The 16,266-nt window shown below is 44.7% G+C and overlaps 2 protein-coding genes across 8 annotated transcripts in view; one reads left to right on the top strand and one right to left on the bottom strand.

Annotated features, from left to right (window-relative positions):
* gpm6bb (glycoprotein M6Bb) overlaps positions 1-6,798 on the top strand; it is a 29,588-nt gene extending 22,790 nt beyond the window's left edge. For 2 of the 4 annotated variants that reach the window (XM_084688335.1, XM_084688334.1), the window contains exons 3-7: positions 565-721; positions 884-1,052; positions 1,665-1,738; positions 1,896-1,961; positions 3,953-6,798. In XM_084688335.1, the coding sequence (XP_084544461.1) occupies positions 565-721; positions 884-1,052; positions 1,665-1,738; positions 1,896-1,961; positions 3,953-4,102 (616 nt within the window). In that variant the 3' untranslated portion in view covers positions 4,103-6,798. Of the gene's footprint in view, positions 1-564; positions 722-883; positions 1,053-1,664; positions 1,739-1,895; positions 1,962-2,425; positions 3,597-3,952 lie in introns of those variants that run through there. The other 2 variants (XM_084688337.1, XM_084688336.1) reach the window with 1 other exon arrangement.
* Positions 6,100-16,195, bottom strand: ofd1 (OFD1 centriole and centriolar satellite protein). 4 transcript variants are annotated; one of them, XR_014741580.1, is made up of 25 exons: positions 16,091-16,195; positions 15,838-15,939; positions 15,510-15,710; positions 15,316-15,384; positions 15,202-15,229; positions 14,987-15,094; positions 14,743-14,879; positions 14,474-14,647; positions 14,274-14,380; positions 14,050-14,169; positions 13,298-13,371; positions 13,087-13,178; positions 12,778-12,967; positions 11,720-11,850; positions 11,376-11,487; positions 10,197-10,931; positions 9,758-9,920; positions 9,582-9,673; positions 8,268-8,420; positions 7,906-8,054; positions 7,579-7,755; positions 7,389-7,459; positions 7,057-7,108; positions 6,689-6,760; positions 6,100-6,415 (listed from the first exon to the last, which is right to left on the bottom strand). XR_014741580.1 is itself a non-coding variant. In XM_084688327.1 (23 exons), exons 2-23 carry the CDS (start codon positions 15,931-15,933, stop codon positions 7,063-7,065), a joined length of 3,225 nt encoding a protein of 1,074 aa, XP_084544453.1. In that variant the 5' UTR covers positions 15,934-15,939; positions 16,091-16,195; the 3' UTR covers positions 6,794-7,062. The 4 variants fall into 4 exon arrangements, 2 of the variants coding, with proteins under 2 accessions (XP_084544453.1, XP_084544454.1); XR_014741581.1 differs by having other exon boundaries at positions 7,067-7,108; XM_084688327.1 differs by lacking the exons at positions 6,100-6,415; positions 6,689-6,760 and having other exon boundaries at positions 6,794-7,108.
* Positions 16,196-16,266: the final 71 nt, after the last annotated feature.

Below are 16,266 nucleotides of genomic sequence, written 5' to 3'. Positions count from 1 at the left end.
TTTTTATTACATCTGTTTTTAGGAGATAATTCTGGAGTGCTTCTTGTCCTGGAGGCAGGACCTTATATGGATGTTTCTACTGTGATCCATTAGTCTGGCATGGAGGTTAGGAGAGGAAAGAGGGGACAAAGGAGAGAGGGGCGAGACAGGATAGAGAGCATGTGTTTTCTGTTTAAGGGGAGACTTTATGAGTGCACTGTTTAATTTAAAATGTCTCGGAGATTATCAGTTTCTCAACAGATAATTTCTCCAGAGATGTGTCACCTGCTATCAGTACAGGGTGGGCTTGGGAGCCTTTTTCCATTCTTAGGGAAACAGAGACAGTCATTCTCAACTAGAGCCAGCTGTTTACAATTCATCTGTGCAAGTTGCTAATGATTTCAAGGCTCCGCTCAATCACCAAATTAAGTAAACTGAGTGTCTGACAGATGAGGGCACTGGCTTTGACCTCACATACAGTAGGAATGTTGTTATCACCATCTCTTTACCTTTACTCACTTCCATGCTGTATTCAAGGCCATAACCTTTAGAATGAACTAGTGTTTTTCTGTGATGTGTCAACAGAGTGCAGCTGATGCAGTATGTCATCTATGGCATTGCCTCCTTCTTCTTCCTGTATGGGATTATACTGCTAGCTGAGGGCTTCTACACCACCAGCGCAGTCAAGGAGCTGCACAGCGATTTCAAGACCACCATCTGTGGGCGCTGCATCAGTGGCTTGGTGAGTCACTTTTACCTCCACCACAGATCTCAAACTGAACTCTTATCACGACAGCTGCAGATGTTCTCCATGTCTTATGTTAGACCACGGGAGGCATTGTGACTGACCACGTGAGGCATTGTGACCTAATGAGGTGTTCATGGTGTGCGTTTGTGGTCTTAGTTTGTGTTCCTGACTTACATCCTGGGAGTGGCCTGGCTGGGTGTGTTCGGCTTCTCGGCCGTTCCTGTCTTCCTCTTCTACAACATGTGGTCCACCTGCGCCGCCATGAAGTCCCCCACGGCCAACCTCACCAACCTGGACTCCATCTGCGTTGACGTCCGGCAGTACGGTAGGAGACAGACGCCCGACCATTCCGCCCCGGGCCACAAGCCGCATTCTAGTATAAACCATATTCAACATTGCATGAAGAGCATATTCTTTGTTCTGCCCCCACCCACCGTCCTTTTATTTCTGGACATGGCCGACACTGATGCATTGTGTGTGCAGCAGTTTAGAGAGGCTGCGGATCACGGCTCTTTATTGGTATGTTAAACTCCGGCCAGGTCCGCCTGGCTCCGAGCCAACACAGTAGTGCGGTGGATAATAAATGTTACAGAAAACCACAAGTGGTATCTGTTCTCCTGCTCGTGTGTTTTCCACTGCGTCTTTGTCCCTTCACAGGCAAGGCTTTTACTGCAGCTGTGGGATAAAATAACCCCAATTGTTCACTTTGCCGAGGTTCATTGCTTTGATATGCTCAACTCATCAGTTATATTATGGTATTCTAATGTAGGTTAGGTCCCCTGTACAATTACCCTGCAAATTCTTCTGACTACGGACCATTGATATTTTACTATGACTGCCTCATTTATTGCAACAAAATTTGACTTTTATGAAGATGATATATCAGAGACTTTCTGTGTAAACATTAACAATTTGATGAACCATGTAATGACTGCAGGAATTATCCCATGGAACGCTACGCCAGGCAAAGCTTGCGGGTCCACACTAGGAGACATCTGCAACACTAGCGAGGTAAGAGAACTCAAGCTGCAAAAGAACAGGCAATCTGGAAGTGTGCCAGTGGAATAATGATTAGGACGAAACTTGAAAACCTCTGAGCTCACCGCGAGAAGGCACTGACCAAATCTAATCATTGCATGTTCATGTATTCGTTTTTTCCCCCCTCCAGTTCTACTTGTCTTACCACCTGTACATTGTAGCGTGTGCTGGAGCTGGGGCCACCGTCATTGCTCTGGTAAGCATCTCTCCTCTCCTCTCATCCTCTCCCCTAGTCCATTCTCGCACGGTTTGAATCTGTAGACCAGGAGTACAGTGCTCCTTCCTCCATCTCCCATGTGGTTTATGTAAGCGCTCTAAGGAAGATTACGCGTAGGCTTTTTACACACATACATGTTCTGTAGACCATCTGCCTAGATAGAAGCCCCCGGACCCAGTCTAATTTAAGCAACAACGGTACGGAATTAACTGTGACTCATCGATGTATATATCAAAGACAAAGTTTGTCTTTGTCTATAAAAATCATATTTAAAAAGAGATATTAGAAAGGGAGTGTGTGAATAATTATATCGGTTAATTTGATCCATTAGCTGTTATATCAGGCTGTTCATATTTCAAACCACCAGTTGCTAATTTGGTGTGTGGAGATTCGTAGCGACTGGAGTGATTTCTTACCTCCTTTATTCTGTTCTCTTCCACCAGCTGATCTACATGATGGCTACCACTTATAACTTTGCTGTTTTGAAGTTTAAGAGTCGAGAAGACTGCTGCACTAAGTTTTAATTCCTCTTAAGAAAACAGCACAGCGCAGTCTATGACACTGCACTGGGTAGAGACAGCAGCCACTCACCTCAATGGACTAAAAACTGAAAAATAGACAAAAAAGCATCTCTCCATTAGAAATTCACAGTAAAAGTGTAAATAGCTGATTGTATGCATCTTTTAGCGTTTGATATCCGGGTAGAGGCCTTTCTGAGAGGCCCCGTGGAGAGTGGGCGTCAGAATGAAGTGGTATAAAATTGGCAGGATTCTCCTTTATTCCAGTGTTTTTAGGGATCTCATAAATGATATAAAACAGCCCTTTCAGCTGATAGCACTGATATGATTGACTACGAGAAAAAAGAACTGACTCTGTTATGATACTGTTCTTCTGTCCGTGTCAAAGATAAGTTCTCCACAGCCAAGGCTTCTTATTTAAAGCGATGAAGTACAGTATTTGTTCGTCGTGCCACATTTAAGACATTTCTACTTCGGCAAAGTGCCTTATTCCCAATTCTGTCTTAGTTTTAATCATTTATACTTTTTTATTTTCTTGATGCAAGCCAGGGGAGCCACAAAGTGTTACACAGAGAATTTTCAGTATTACTTCTGTCACACTAGATCCTAAATGTAGCTTGACACGTTTCATCTGCAGTGTCTGATGAAATTGACAAGATGTACAGTTATGTACAGTAGAATTCAAATTAACTGCACACACGCATACCTAGCAAGTATTATAAAAGTAAGGCCAGTACCAGAGGTATACTGCTGCTGGTCATCTATAGCCTCACTTTAAGACTTCATATATTTTATAAAGAAGGTTTCTTTTTCCTATTTTAGAAGAGTGTCTTTTTTTATGAGACCTGATGCCTTTATAGGTTCAGCAGATGTTTTTGTTTCATCAATTTCTTTTATTCATCCAGAAACTGCCATTAAGTTGTTTAAAGTTGTTTGTTTTTTAACACCGAGCCTGCATGCTTAAATTTTTGGAGTCCTTAATCTGTTTATGATTACTTATATTTCATAAATATTTAATTCTATCCATAGATTTTGAAGACTGTAGTTATCATTTTTCTCTTTCTATACAAAATAAACAATCTTTGTTTACAAAATATCCACAATGGTCTATTTTTTAATCAAGTATTAGACAAAGATCTTTATTAGGGACAACAGTCACAGGGTCATGAGGTTCTCTAACTGCCATTGTCATGACGCTTGCATGTAGAACCCCCCCCCCCCCCCCCGCCCCCTTCCTCTACCCTTTAAAATGTCTGTTTTGTAGTAATGTCTGTAGTGTAACAATACCATAGTAATGATAGTAATTCTGATATTAATGATAACATAATAATGCAGGTTGTCTTGTGTCAAGCTTTAACTTTGTTTGTGTTTGTGTGTGACATAGCTCTGACAAGTAGCTTGCTTTGCATCTTGACATGCTCACCGGCCATCCACCTCACCCTTCTCTTCCAGATCCACTTCCTCATGATTCTGTCAGCAAACTGGGCCTACCTAAAGGACGCCAGTCATATGCATGCCTACCAAGACATCAAAATGAAGGAAGAGCAGGAGCTGCAGGACATCCAGTCACGCTCAAAGGAATGCCTCAATTCCTACACATAAGGATGCCCCCCCCCCCCCAGCCGCCCCCCCCACACACACACACACACACACATACACACACACACAGCCGTCCCTCACACAGAAATACTGCTCATACAATGACATACACACACACACACACACACACTCACATGTACCCTACATGCAGGTTAGCTACTGGCTTCCCTGCTGGACCAAGAGAAAATTCAGCTTCAATAACCTGCCAACTGCTCTCATTTAGTGCAGTACTAACAATGCTCGTAACCAACTAACTCGTCAGTGTTGCTTTCTGCTCTAACTCAGCCTGATGTGTGTTGGTACCGTTGATTTCTGTTTGATATTTGATATACTTTTGTTCTTATTTTTCTAATTGTAAACAAAAAAGAATAGTTTTTTCTTGATAGGCTATTCTCTTTTCATGTCTCATTTTTCTTTCAATAGCCCTATGACCACAGCCAGTCTTTGTTGGTGAAGCTTAAAATAGTGCACTACACAACAATTTTAGAAGAAGGAAACTGGTTAGCAAAATGTGTTTTAGACTGTGGTGTTGTTAATATAGACCTTATGTGGGAAGTTTAACAGAGAACATCATAAAAATAAACTTTTGTCATCCTTTATAGCACAGCATGACACGCCTTACAAAGCCACAAACAGTATAGAGTGCATTTTAGACATTTTGCTATTCCTTAAATAAAGATTTGTTAGGTTTAAAAATATGGTCTTCCTGTATCAGTGTTGACATTGAATTGAACAAGGTGCCCATTAGTTAGATGTGACCCTAAGCACAAACCTCCAAGCGTGAGAAAAGCTGCAAGAGACTAGCGCCCTGAATGAGAACTACCTCAGGTGTACAACAGGGATGGAACATTCTTTACATGAGAGGACCACTTGCCCATTTCAGTGGGCGAGTAAAACTGTGGTGATTTGAATGGTTAATTTGGGTTTTCTTGAAAGTATTCCTGGAATTCAAAGTACACTTCTCAAGAACATCGGTGTAAAGGTTACTGTCACAAGACTGGGGGGAATGACAGGCGACAGTCTTACAAATCTACTATTCAACTGACCCAAGTGTATTTCTTCTTGATATGGATACCAGGGGTGTAGCCAGAGTCATATTTTGGGGTTGGCCAAGAAAAATATGGATAGGCATCTTTTTAGTTTTTGTACTTATTTACTTTGTGATGTACTCCCGCTGCATTATTCTTCATATATATTTTTGTTTTTGGGTGGGCTTTAGAACAAATTGGGTAGGCATGTGCCTATCCAGGCCTACCCGTGGCTACGCCTCTGATGGGATACTGTAAGTGGAGAGCACAGAGAATAACACTACATCTGTAGAACAGTGGGATTACGCTACACCTCCAGATTAATACTTTAATCTGATTAAGATGAATGTCATTGTGAGATGAAAAACAATATTACAAAACATTACTTCATGAGGGTAACTACTGTTGAAAGTCTGGGACAGGTGAGGTTTGTTTATTCTACATTTATTATGGGGTAGAGAAATGAAAAATGCTTGTGAAGTGTAGAGTATTATCTTCCTCAATACATTCCAAATTCCTGTTGATAACTCAGTGTCTCTCCCTATACCTGCAAAACACAATATGCTTACATTTAAGTTTGTTTTAAATTGTGATATATAAAAATGTTTTTTTTTTAAGATGAGTTGATTTTGATTTACTGTGCTTTGCTACCGCGAAGGACCTTATAATTCAGACCGTGACATTTGTGTGAATGTTAACTGCTCCTTATTCAGACTGAGCTCTGATGTAGTGCTAGTCAGGATGTAGAGCTACAACATAGTGCTTGAGTGTACTGTACAATGTAAAGATGTTACAAGTCAGGAATTGTTTTTGTTCAACTTTTTTCCTTTTTAAGATATAACCACTTAAATTGTTTTTAAATCTTGAATTGCATTTCAGCAATGTTCTTGATGTGCAATTGTTAATACTGATCTTATTACTGATGTCATATTTTTGTTTGTTTGTTAGGTAGAGGATACTTACAGGGATATCTTGATGTTAATTCTTTATTGCATGAAGGAGACGACAAGTTATGCAGTGATACAGTTGATGTGTAGTCATTTGTACTGACAACTATGGTAGGCAGTGTTTGCCCTTTTCATTTTTTATTTTCTAATAGAAAAACTAATTAATCCATTGTCTATCTATGGCATAGTATTTCTAGATGTTTCCTAGTTTCCTTTTTTCCAAGTCAAAAGTATATGAACCCTATATAGTATTTTCTAACCTTATAGCGTACATTTTCGATGAGTGTCAAGGGCTTCCTCGTAAATTGATTTTCTGGTAATGCTTTCTTCCTTCATTGATCCTGTAAATGAATATTTTTTTGTCAAAACACCACCAACATTTGATTGGAAATGGCAATCTGAATGATGTAAGATTCAGCCAAAGGTTCCTAGGCAACTACATGTCTTTATTGCCAATGTCTTGTTAACAGATATCTCTGAGATATTGTACAGCAGAACTTCCGAATGCAAGGGTATACAGTGGCCTACAGGAAGATGATGTAACTTGAACGACATCACTGCGTCTCAGTGCTTCCTGTGTATAGTACCAAAAAGAAAATAATCAAAATGGCTACCTATCAATCATCTGGACCCAACATCCTGTCTGACAGGGGTCCCCCTCTGACATCACACAACCAGCCTGTTAACTGTTCATATGAAAAGACAAATAAAAATGAAAATTCAATACTTTCATTTGGCATTTATTGTTCACAGCAAGCACAACGCCATTGACAACTACAAGCGTAGTTTTTATAGATGTTAAAAACAGACTGCATTAGAAATAAAAAACGATTGCACCATAACCAAAACACTGTATTTACAAGTACAGTCAATGTACCTAGGAACTATCATTCACAAACGTAACTATCCAAAATCAAACCGGATCAAAAACGGGTTGCTGATCAAAACAGATTTTGATCTAAATACATGTCCTATGCATCACCTCAGCTCACCAGAACTCATCATCCACATCTTCATGAGAGAACGCAGCAATGCTAAGGAGACAGAAACCAAAGGTTAATCACTGTCAACCATTACCTACAGTAGAATACATCACACAGTATATACCACAGCTCTCTGCTATATACCGGCTTAGCTATGCCTATGCTATGCCTATGCAATACCTATGCAATGCAGTCTGTCTTACAGACTGGCATATCACTTGAGGGCCTTTCCTTTGAAGGAGGTTGGAATATATTTTCTCCCATCCAGATTGGTCTTCAAGAAATCCCACAACTCTCTTCCTCAAAAGATCTGAGAACTGTTTAGAGTTACCTGTCGTCTTTCTCCTCAGACACACTCCTTGCCTCTGGGCTTGTCTCTTCCTGTTCCTCTCTCCCAGGGCTCTGAACAACCACACAAGTTCAGACAATTAGTTACACAAGATGTCTGTTTCACATCTGCAGTAACAACAAAGCTTTGGTGTAACTACATTCAGCGGCGGGTTTTGAATATGTCGTTTTACCTGTGCATGCTGCTTCTCTCTCGTCTCCAGAACCATCTTCATGTATTTCTCAAGTGGGTTCACATCTGTGGACATCTCCTCACCACCCCCCGTTGGGTCCTTATGCTCTGGGTCCTCCAGGCCTCCTTTCTCCTCCTGTGATTTGTTGTCTGCCTGCAGATGTTCCTCTTCTAAAAGCTAGTCAGAGACAGGGAACAATAATCCTCAACTCGTAATCTCAGTCAATATTGTTTTGAACATAAAAAAAAAATATATATATAGAAAATGAAAAAGATATGACTTGCTCGGTGTGCTAATGAGGATATACGCCATCAACACACTCCCTACCCTCTCTTTCTCCAGTTTTTCAAGTTCCCTCAGTTCCCTCTCCTGGGCTTCTTCCCATTCTCGCTGCCGTCTTTCCTCTCGTTCTCTCCTCTCTCGTTCCCACCTCAGCTCCTCCTCTTCCTCATTCTCCACCTCCCTGACGGGTTCATCTGAGGTTGGTTGCACGTCAACGAAGAAAAAATAAATGATTGCGGCGGCCAAACGACAAATCTTGGAACAGACGTTTGAGAGGCAAGAAAAGTGTGCGTTGGTGAGCTCTGAATTGTCGAATGGTACAGTGGTACTATGAAGAAAATGTGGGAAGATGGTTTTGGCTGCGTTGAAGGGTCAACTAAGTGCTGGGTGCAGTCTCGCTCACTCACCCCCCTGCTCCTCCGTCTGCGTCTGTGTCTCTGGGGGGTCCCTGGGGGCCTGGGGGAGGGGGGCTTGGGGGAGGGGGGCCGAGGGGCCGTCAGGGGCCTCCTCAGAGAGAGGGATGGCCGTGTCCAGGACAGGCTCTGGAATGTGGCTGGGTTCTGCAGGGACACACAAAGAGGTCCTTTATGCTCCGCCATAATGCAGGAGGGCAGGAGGACTGCCACAGAATACATAATCAGTTGCCCTTCATCTTCACCATTGTGTGGGGCCACTGAGAGGACACTTTGGAGGCCAGTCACACATTCATTAAAAAAAGAGCCAATGGAAACCCAAACAAGCACAAGCTGATTTTGTAGAATCTAATGTACAAGTTTAGGGTACCAGTTTATATATATATATTTAAAAATACATCTTATACACTGAATCTAAAATCTGCAAGTAAACACAACATTGATGCAATGTTACTTTGTGCATTTGGACCCAGACAGATGGAGTACATTATTCCTCTATTAATACTGTACACCGCAAAACGGCAAAGAAGCAGAACAGATTTTTTCTTAGAGCTTCACATGCACTCTATGACTCTATTTACTCCTCACTCTATGAGGAGTAAACCAATGTAAAAGAATCAGCTATACCCAGTCAAGACTAAAATCATGATAAACGTTCATCCTCTGGTAGAGGAGCATATTGTCTCTCACATTTTAAAACTAGCAGAACATGCAGTACCAGAGGTAGCATGTAACTAGCGCTAGTGTCCATTCTTTGTCAGGATGTTTTCTTCACTCAATCAGTACTGGGGACAAACACACCGTTTCAGGAAGCAGTGCATGCAAGGAACGCAGAATGCTTGTCATTCCCTCTCTGTGTCCCTGGGAGAAGACTTCTGCCATGACCCATACATGGCAGCTATAAATAGACTGCTGTACGGCCACCACGGATTAAGGTGTTTAATCGTAATTCTGCAGAACGGTCTTAGTCAACAGAGTTTAGAGTGTATGGCAGAATATGGACAAATCGCTTTGCTTGGACATCCATTCAGTCTGATAGTGCAGCGGTTTGCATTTGCTATGGATGGAACAGGTCAATCCTAGCACTGGGAAGCTCGGCACACAGATGAAATGGACAGAGCAGCCAATGGGATTATCACAGTGTAAACCTCACTAAGTGCTTGTAGGCTGTGGTTGTCATCCTAGTACCGAGGCAACACGAAAGCAGGTCACAATACAACCCTGACACAATGCCCCGATAATACACCTCGCACACGCGCACACACACAGTATCCTCAGAAATGAACCGAGGTTTCCATCGCAGACTACCTGGCAGGTGTTCTGTGAGATCCTCCAAGGTGATCTTCTCCGGCTGGGGGGACGAGTCGGAGCTGGAGAACACCGTCTGGACCTGGGGGGGGCTGAGAAGAGGACAGGCGCCCGTCAGCATGCCAGCCGCCTCTCAAACAGCAGCGCGGACGTCTGAGGCCAGAGCAGACAGGTACCTGCACTGGCCTCGCCCTGTGCTCTTGAGCTGCGGGCTGCGAGGAGAACTGAGGTCGGAGGCGAAGTCTCCAGAGGATGCCGCCGCGTCGGGCGAGCGTGCGGGAGAGACGGGCCTATGAGGGGACAGCGCGGGGAAGGGCACGGGAGAGCCAGACGCTGAATCTGAGGAATCAAGCAGCTTGTTAAGGGGATAGAGCCACTATGAAACACACAGCTACTACCGGGTTGGAACAGGACGCAGTGAGAGTGAGGGTTGAGTGAGTCATTTGGATCGCCAGGTAAATAAATAAACAGTGTACAGAATGGCTGGCTGGCTGGCCATTCTGAATTGTTGCCGAACCATAAACAGTTTATTTCTTGGAGGAAACATTTTGGAAAAATACCTTTGAAGGACGAAAGACACAATAAAGCCGACGGAGACTGAGGAAAATCCTTTACCTTCCACAGTCTCTGTTTGAAGCTGGCGCCTGGACAGGGAGAGGGGGGTTGAGGACAGCCGCCTGGAGGGAGAAGATGTTCCTTCTTGGGGGTTTCTCTCTGCTGACCACTGGGACTCACTGAGGTCCAGGGACTGAAGACCCCGGTTGCTTCCTGGGCCTGGGAACCAGTGCTTGGCTTGGTCATCTGAAAAGGTCACCCTGGGGTGGGGGGCTGTGGGGGTCCTGCTGTGGTGCGGGGAGGCGGGGTGGTGGGGTCTTTGGGGTGACAGAGGTCTCTGGGAGACCTTGGGGTGCTGAGGGGAGAAGGGGCGAGAGACCTTGGGGTGTATGTGTTGCCTCGGAGGCGAGAGAGGGCGGTGGGAGACGGCTTCCCGCTGCGGAGAGAGGGGTCGTGGGGGCAGCATGTGAGAAGCGGCAGCGTGCACTGCCCTCTGCTGGTAGTTCCTGTAGGCCTCCTCCAGAGCCTCCGCCTCCTTCTCCAGCACCCTGATCCTGGCTTTGGCTCCGGCCACCAGATCACCGTCTGAATCCGGGGAGCTGCTCCGGCCCCAGCGGCCTGACCGGCCTCTGGAGGGCCCACCTGCTTCACACACATCCCCATAAGGCCCCCTGACCCTGAGCAGGGCCCTGTCCACATAGATATCAGGGGGTACCAGCTTGTCAGGGCTGAGATCCAGCACTGAGCGGTCCACTAGAGAGGGCTTGGGGTGACGCAGCACCTCGCTCTCCAGAGCTGCCGTAACCATCGCACAGATCACACACCAGGATGAAGGGAGGAGGAGGAGGAGGAAATGGGAGAGAAAAAAGGAGAAAGTCTGACCAACCACCATAAAGACATAACAGATAAGCTCGAGGAGGATGGAATTGAAAATTGATTTTGGAGGGTTATGAATGTGCATATAAGGTTTTAGATGCCTTCGTCTCCTCGACTCATTTCAATTTCTCATCCTAAAACACAGATGAAGTCAAAGCTGCAGGGTAGCTTTTCATTTGGGCACTTTAAGACCAGTGTAGAAACAAGGTCAAGGAAAAGAAGCCAGTTTGAACTACGGAGATGCAGACTACAGCAAACAGAGGGCTCCAGAGGCTGAGTGTTCAGTTTGATGTGTGTAGAGGAACTACGACCACATGGGGGTTCCAAGGTCACCCCTAGAAAGCATGGACACTCTGGTGGTACCTTGTTGTGTTTGACGAAGCTGAAGTTTGACGTCCTCAGCATGGGTGGTCATCCACTGGTTCCTCTCCTCACACTCAATAAGTTGAGCCTTCAACTGAGCACAAAGTTCCACCTTCTCACACACACACACACAAACAAAAGACACACACGTATAAACACACAAAGACACACACAAACACACACAGGATGTCACAGGAAAGAACCCTTAAAACCCGCCGGAATGTCTGAGTCAACAGCCAGATGCAGGGCTGAAACAGTCCCACAGTGATGGACTGGTGGATGCAGATGTGTTTGAAGACAAGCGGACGTATTGTTTCCCACACTCAGCCCGTGGCGTGACTGACCTCGCTCTGGAGCTGAGCCTGCAACACCTGTCTCTGGCTCTCACACTCCTCCCTGTCCAGCCTCCGGGTGCTCTCCACACGCTGCAGCTCTGCCTGCAGGGCCAGCTGCTCCTTGGAAGGCCGGCCCAGGTCTGCAGGAGGGGACAAACACAGCTCACACACACACACACACACACACAACACAGTGCATTGTCACCCAGTCATTTGACACCACGCAGTGCCTGACGCCCACACTTGGAAGAATAGCGGGGTAGCGAGTCAAAGGAAGTGTGGCACCAGAGTTGTCAGGGTGAGGACAGGGAGAGAGACGTTCCTCAGCCCCAGTGGCTGTGTTCTAGCTCGTCTGCCAGGCTGTGTCGGGGCACACTGACACGGTGCTGGGGCAGAACAGCGTTGGGCACATGGTGTGATGTGGTTAATGAAGCCGACTCCTGTTGAGGATGAGACAGCGCCTACCGTCATCCCCAAGTCCTCTCCTCTGACAGGAAGAGCATTGTGTCCCTCAGAAAAGCAAAGTGAAGCCATGGCACTCTGCCCAGGGTAAAGAGAGCCCTTTGTCGCTCCCTCTTCTAGGCTCCCTGCCCGACTCCAACCCCTCCCCCGCAACCCCCTCCGAACCGCAAGCTTTCACTTCAAAAAGCTGCCTGTAAAGCTACAGACAGACTAAAGAAGCCCTGCATTGACAGGCCGGACACATGCAGATAAACTAGCACCCCAGAGCCAGAGGCAGTTGGACAGATAACAAGACGATATTCTTCACACTACATTGCTTCTTCAGACACCACACTAGAACAGGACAAACCTCAAAGCATTCATCAGACACATCTGTATTGAGTTGCAAAAAAACGTCCAAAATGTCTTCCACAGACGCGTACAGACTTGTAGTGACAAAGAACATTTCAAAATGGCGGGATCCAATGGATTATTATACAGGCTTAAGATGAAACCCCCTCATGACAGGGCTGGAGTGGTCCGAGCCTTTGTGGTACCGTGAGCAGACTGTACCATTTCCCATTCCTGGAGGGGGGGGGGGCTGGCTAATGACCCTATCATCTTACCTGCTTGTAGCAGCTGGTTCTCCCCCTGGGCGTCCTCCAGCTGCTTCCTAAGCAGCCTGAGCTGGGCCTGCAGCTCCACCTTCTCCCTCCTCAGGCTGGGGTAGTCGCTCATGGTCCCCAGCCTCTCCCTCAGCAGCTCGTTCTGCTGGCCCAGGATGGAGGCCTGTGCCTGGGCTGTGTCCAGCTCCGTCTGCATCAACCCCAGGAGGGCACGTGGAGGAGCAGAGCAGACGCGTTGGAAGTAGATCCTCGACACTTTGAGAACTTTCTAGCGGTACCAGAAGATCGGTTTGGGGTGGCGCTGCTTACCTGCAGTTGCCTCAACTCAGAACGGGCTCTGGTGTGTTCCTTTAGCTTGGCATCGAGAGAGGACGACTCACGTTGTATACGGGAAGATTCCACTGGGAGAGAGATGGCGTTGGGAAGACATTATTACAGATAACACAATGATAAGTTGTATAGATGAGCCATCAGAGATAAGCTATGTCCTTAATGTACAGAGGAGAAACAACACACACACCTTGGTTTCTTTTCTCATTTTCTGTTAGCTTCTCAGTCCTTTTCACATAATCCTCCTTTAACTCCAACTGATACCTACAAAATATATGCCATATCAGGCATTTGAGTTAAGTTCTGAAAGGGGCTGAGTCATTTATTGGTTACTATGCAAGACTTTAATCCCATTTCCAAAATCTATAACCATAGTATAATACTTTTTTTTTACATAGTATAATAGTTTTGATTTGTTGACAGAATATTGCAACAGTATGTTGGTGTCTAAACAGCCATCCCTATGCTTCTTGTTGGACAACCTTGATGACCGGTCCCAATGTTACCAGCATGTTATACTAATGCTCCCTGACAGCTTGCTGTAGGCCTACTTGCCAGATTTACCTTCTAAAAATAACCAGCCTGATGTGGGGTTTAATACATAATACTATTGTGGTGATAGTCAAACATTGACCATCTAAAAAAACAAAACAGTAGTAGCTTGCTACCACAGTACCATAGTTGAAAGCCTGCGATTTTTAACAGCTCCACCAACATTCAAATAGCAACAGCAAAACAAACTCACACATAGCAACCAAGGGACAGACTCACAACCTCAACGGCAACACAAGACTGGCAGAAATGATCCATAACCAAGCTCTATCACAACAAACTGTAGAGCACCATCAAATACAACCATTAATGACTTAGTTTTTCTAAACCACAGTGACACCTTGTGGTTTAAAATGAAACAGACAAAAATACAAGTATGCAGTAAGTTACCTTGAAAGTTCATTCTTTAGTTGTTGGTCGTAAGTGTCCTCCATCGTTTTTACTGCAAGTTCTCTTCTCCTGAGCAAATCCTCCATGGTCTTGTTCTTCTCCTCTTGAATTTTGCAGGTCCTGAGTTCAGTACACATCGTTGAGAAAAGCATGCAACCCTCCTGAGGTGACCGGTTCAGTGTTACAACAGTGTGTGCGTGTGTATGCTTGAGACGTAATCTTACTTTTCAAAAGCTTCAATTCTCATCTTCAGCTCGGTTTCTCTATTTCGGACGGTTTCGATTTCCTTCAGCAGGGCTTGTCTCTGCATGTAGACATCCTTTTCTTCGATCTTGAAGAGGAGATCATTCCACAGACATTTAGTGTACAGGTCCCCTCACCTTTGCATTAGATGTCAATTATTAGAAAAACGAATTTCAAGCACCTCTTGTTGTTTTTGGAGCCTTTCTATGGCATGTTTCTCCCTGGTGATCAACGCCTCGGCCTTCTGTTCATTTGTTCTCTCCATCTCCTGTTTCAACTCAAACATCTCTTTACGGGACCTCTCTTTCTCCTCCATCTTCACCTTGGCGATCTCCACTTCTTTGAAATGCTGTAACTAAAGCAAACACAGGGTGTTTAGCAAAGACACAGCGAAAATAAGCAACACAATGAAAACAGTGTGTGAAAATAGCATGTGAGTGTTTGGTGTACCTTTGCATTCATTTCTGCTTGCACCTGCGCCTCAATCTCTTTTCTATAGGCAGCGATTTTCGCTTCGTATGAAACCCACTTGTCCCCACGGTAACGAAGCGCCTCATACTCCTCATCAATAACCTTCATCTTGTCAACTGTGAACGGAGAAACTGCTTTGAGCAAGTGAGTCAGTACTGTACAAACCTGGTGGAACGGTTGCGGGTTTTGTCATTTTAAGACTTGAGGGAGAACTGAATCGCACCCAGAGACTCTCTGTAACTTGGTGTCGTGGTGGTCTGGGTATCGACATCACAGCGCTTTTTATGCATGTGAGCATCTGTTAGTTCCATCAGGAGGCTGAGGAGCAACCCTAAGGGAAATCAGACACGTCATTCAGAAATCGGCCATAAGACACACATAATGAGAAGCTTATGAGTTGACATGGTGGATGAACAGAACACTGTACTGTAGGAGTACCTTTCTTATCCGCCTGAGTCCGTGATGCCTGTTCAGATGGTCAATTAATCATCAGTATCATGTACAGAGAAGAAACAAACTGTAGCCTATTTTTCACTGGAATGTTGACATTACCAGAGATTTATAAAGTGGTGAGTCTGGACTTATTTTCATCAGCTGGAGAAGATCACTTGTGTTGAAAAGCTGGCAAGACATGAAATAGACAAATTGCCAAGAAAGAAATGAGCAAGTAGCAAGCTACAACTAACTGGTCTGAATGTGAATGCATCTAACCTACGTTTGTTACATTCACACAACTGAGTACTCACCATATTCTTGCCAAGGCCACATTCAGGGTAGAACACAGACAGTGTATATTCATATCCTGAGTTCCGTAGGTGATCAGCCACCAGACTGTTAGAGGCTGTTACAAGCACAGAATCTGATCTCATAGAAAATGGCCTGGGCACATTTTCTCCACCCGCGACAGGGTTCTTCAATTCATGTATCAACTGGTTTCGAAGCTGTGTCTAGAATTGAGTGTTTCACAGAGAGAGACAAACGAGATGGGGAAATGCTTTTAAGTTAAAAGTGCAACGATGTAAACAGTTAACTCAATAGCTGGGGAAACTCCATAGCTGACGTAGCCTTACTTACCTTAAGAGTGTCAAGCACTCCCCTAGTCTTAAAAGTTTGGTAAAGCCTCTTCCTCAGCTCATCTGGAGATAAAGCCTCCTCCTTGGTTACAGACATTTTGACCTGAGCAAGGAAAAGCAAATCGGTTGTAATTAATAGCCTGACCTATTATACTTTCTACATGTTCAGATGTAGCCACTACTTACTCAGAAAACTACAATTTAATTCTACAATTTAAAAAACCGTTCGGATTAAAGTAAACGAACTGCCTTGCCTAGTAACCAGTTGGCGTTATCCAAGTGCTATGTCCAAGTGTCCACAGTTTAAATCCGACTAACTGACATTTTGTTGTTTTAGTTCCGGACACACAGTTATGACGTCGTGTAAGTGCCAGTTGGAATATACATGTTTTAAACGTGTATTTACCATATATTAACATACATAATAATA

This window comes from Hypomesus nipponensis, chromosome 23 (assembly GCF_054491055.1).
Source record: "Hypomesus nipponensis isolate SF chromosome 23, ASM5449105v1, whole genome shotgun sequence".
In the NCBI taxonomy this organism is placed as follows: Eukaryota; Metazoa; Chordata; class Actinopteri; order Osmeriformes; family Osmeridae; genus Hypomesus; species Hypomesus nipponensis.
The sequence above is the reverse complement of the archived record's forward strand: the minus strand, read 5'-3'. Positions and strand labels throughout refer to the sequence as shown.

Coding starts and splice junctions, on each gene's coding strand:
- ofd1 (XM_084688327.1), bottom strand. CDS start 15,933: ATGTCTGTAACCAAGGAGGAGGCTTTATCTCCAGATGAGCTGAGGAAG. Junction 14,880..14,986: donor AAGTTACAGAGAGTCTCTGG/GTGCGATTCAGT, acceptor CTCCGTTCACAG/TTGACAAGATGAAGGTTATT. Junction 14,170..14,273: donor AGAATTGAAGCTTTTGAAAA/GTAAGATTACGT, acceptor TACTGAACTCAG/GACCTGCAAAATTCAAGAGG.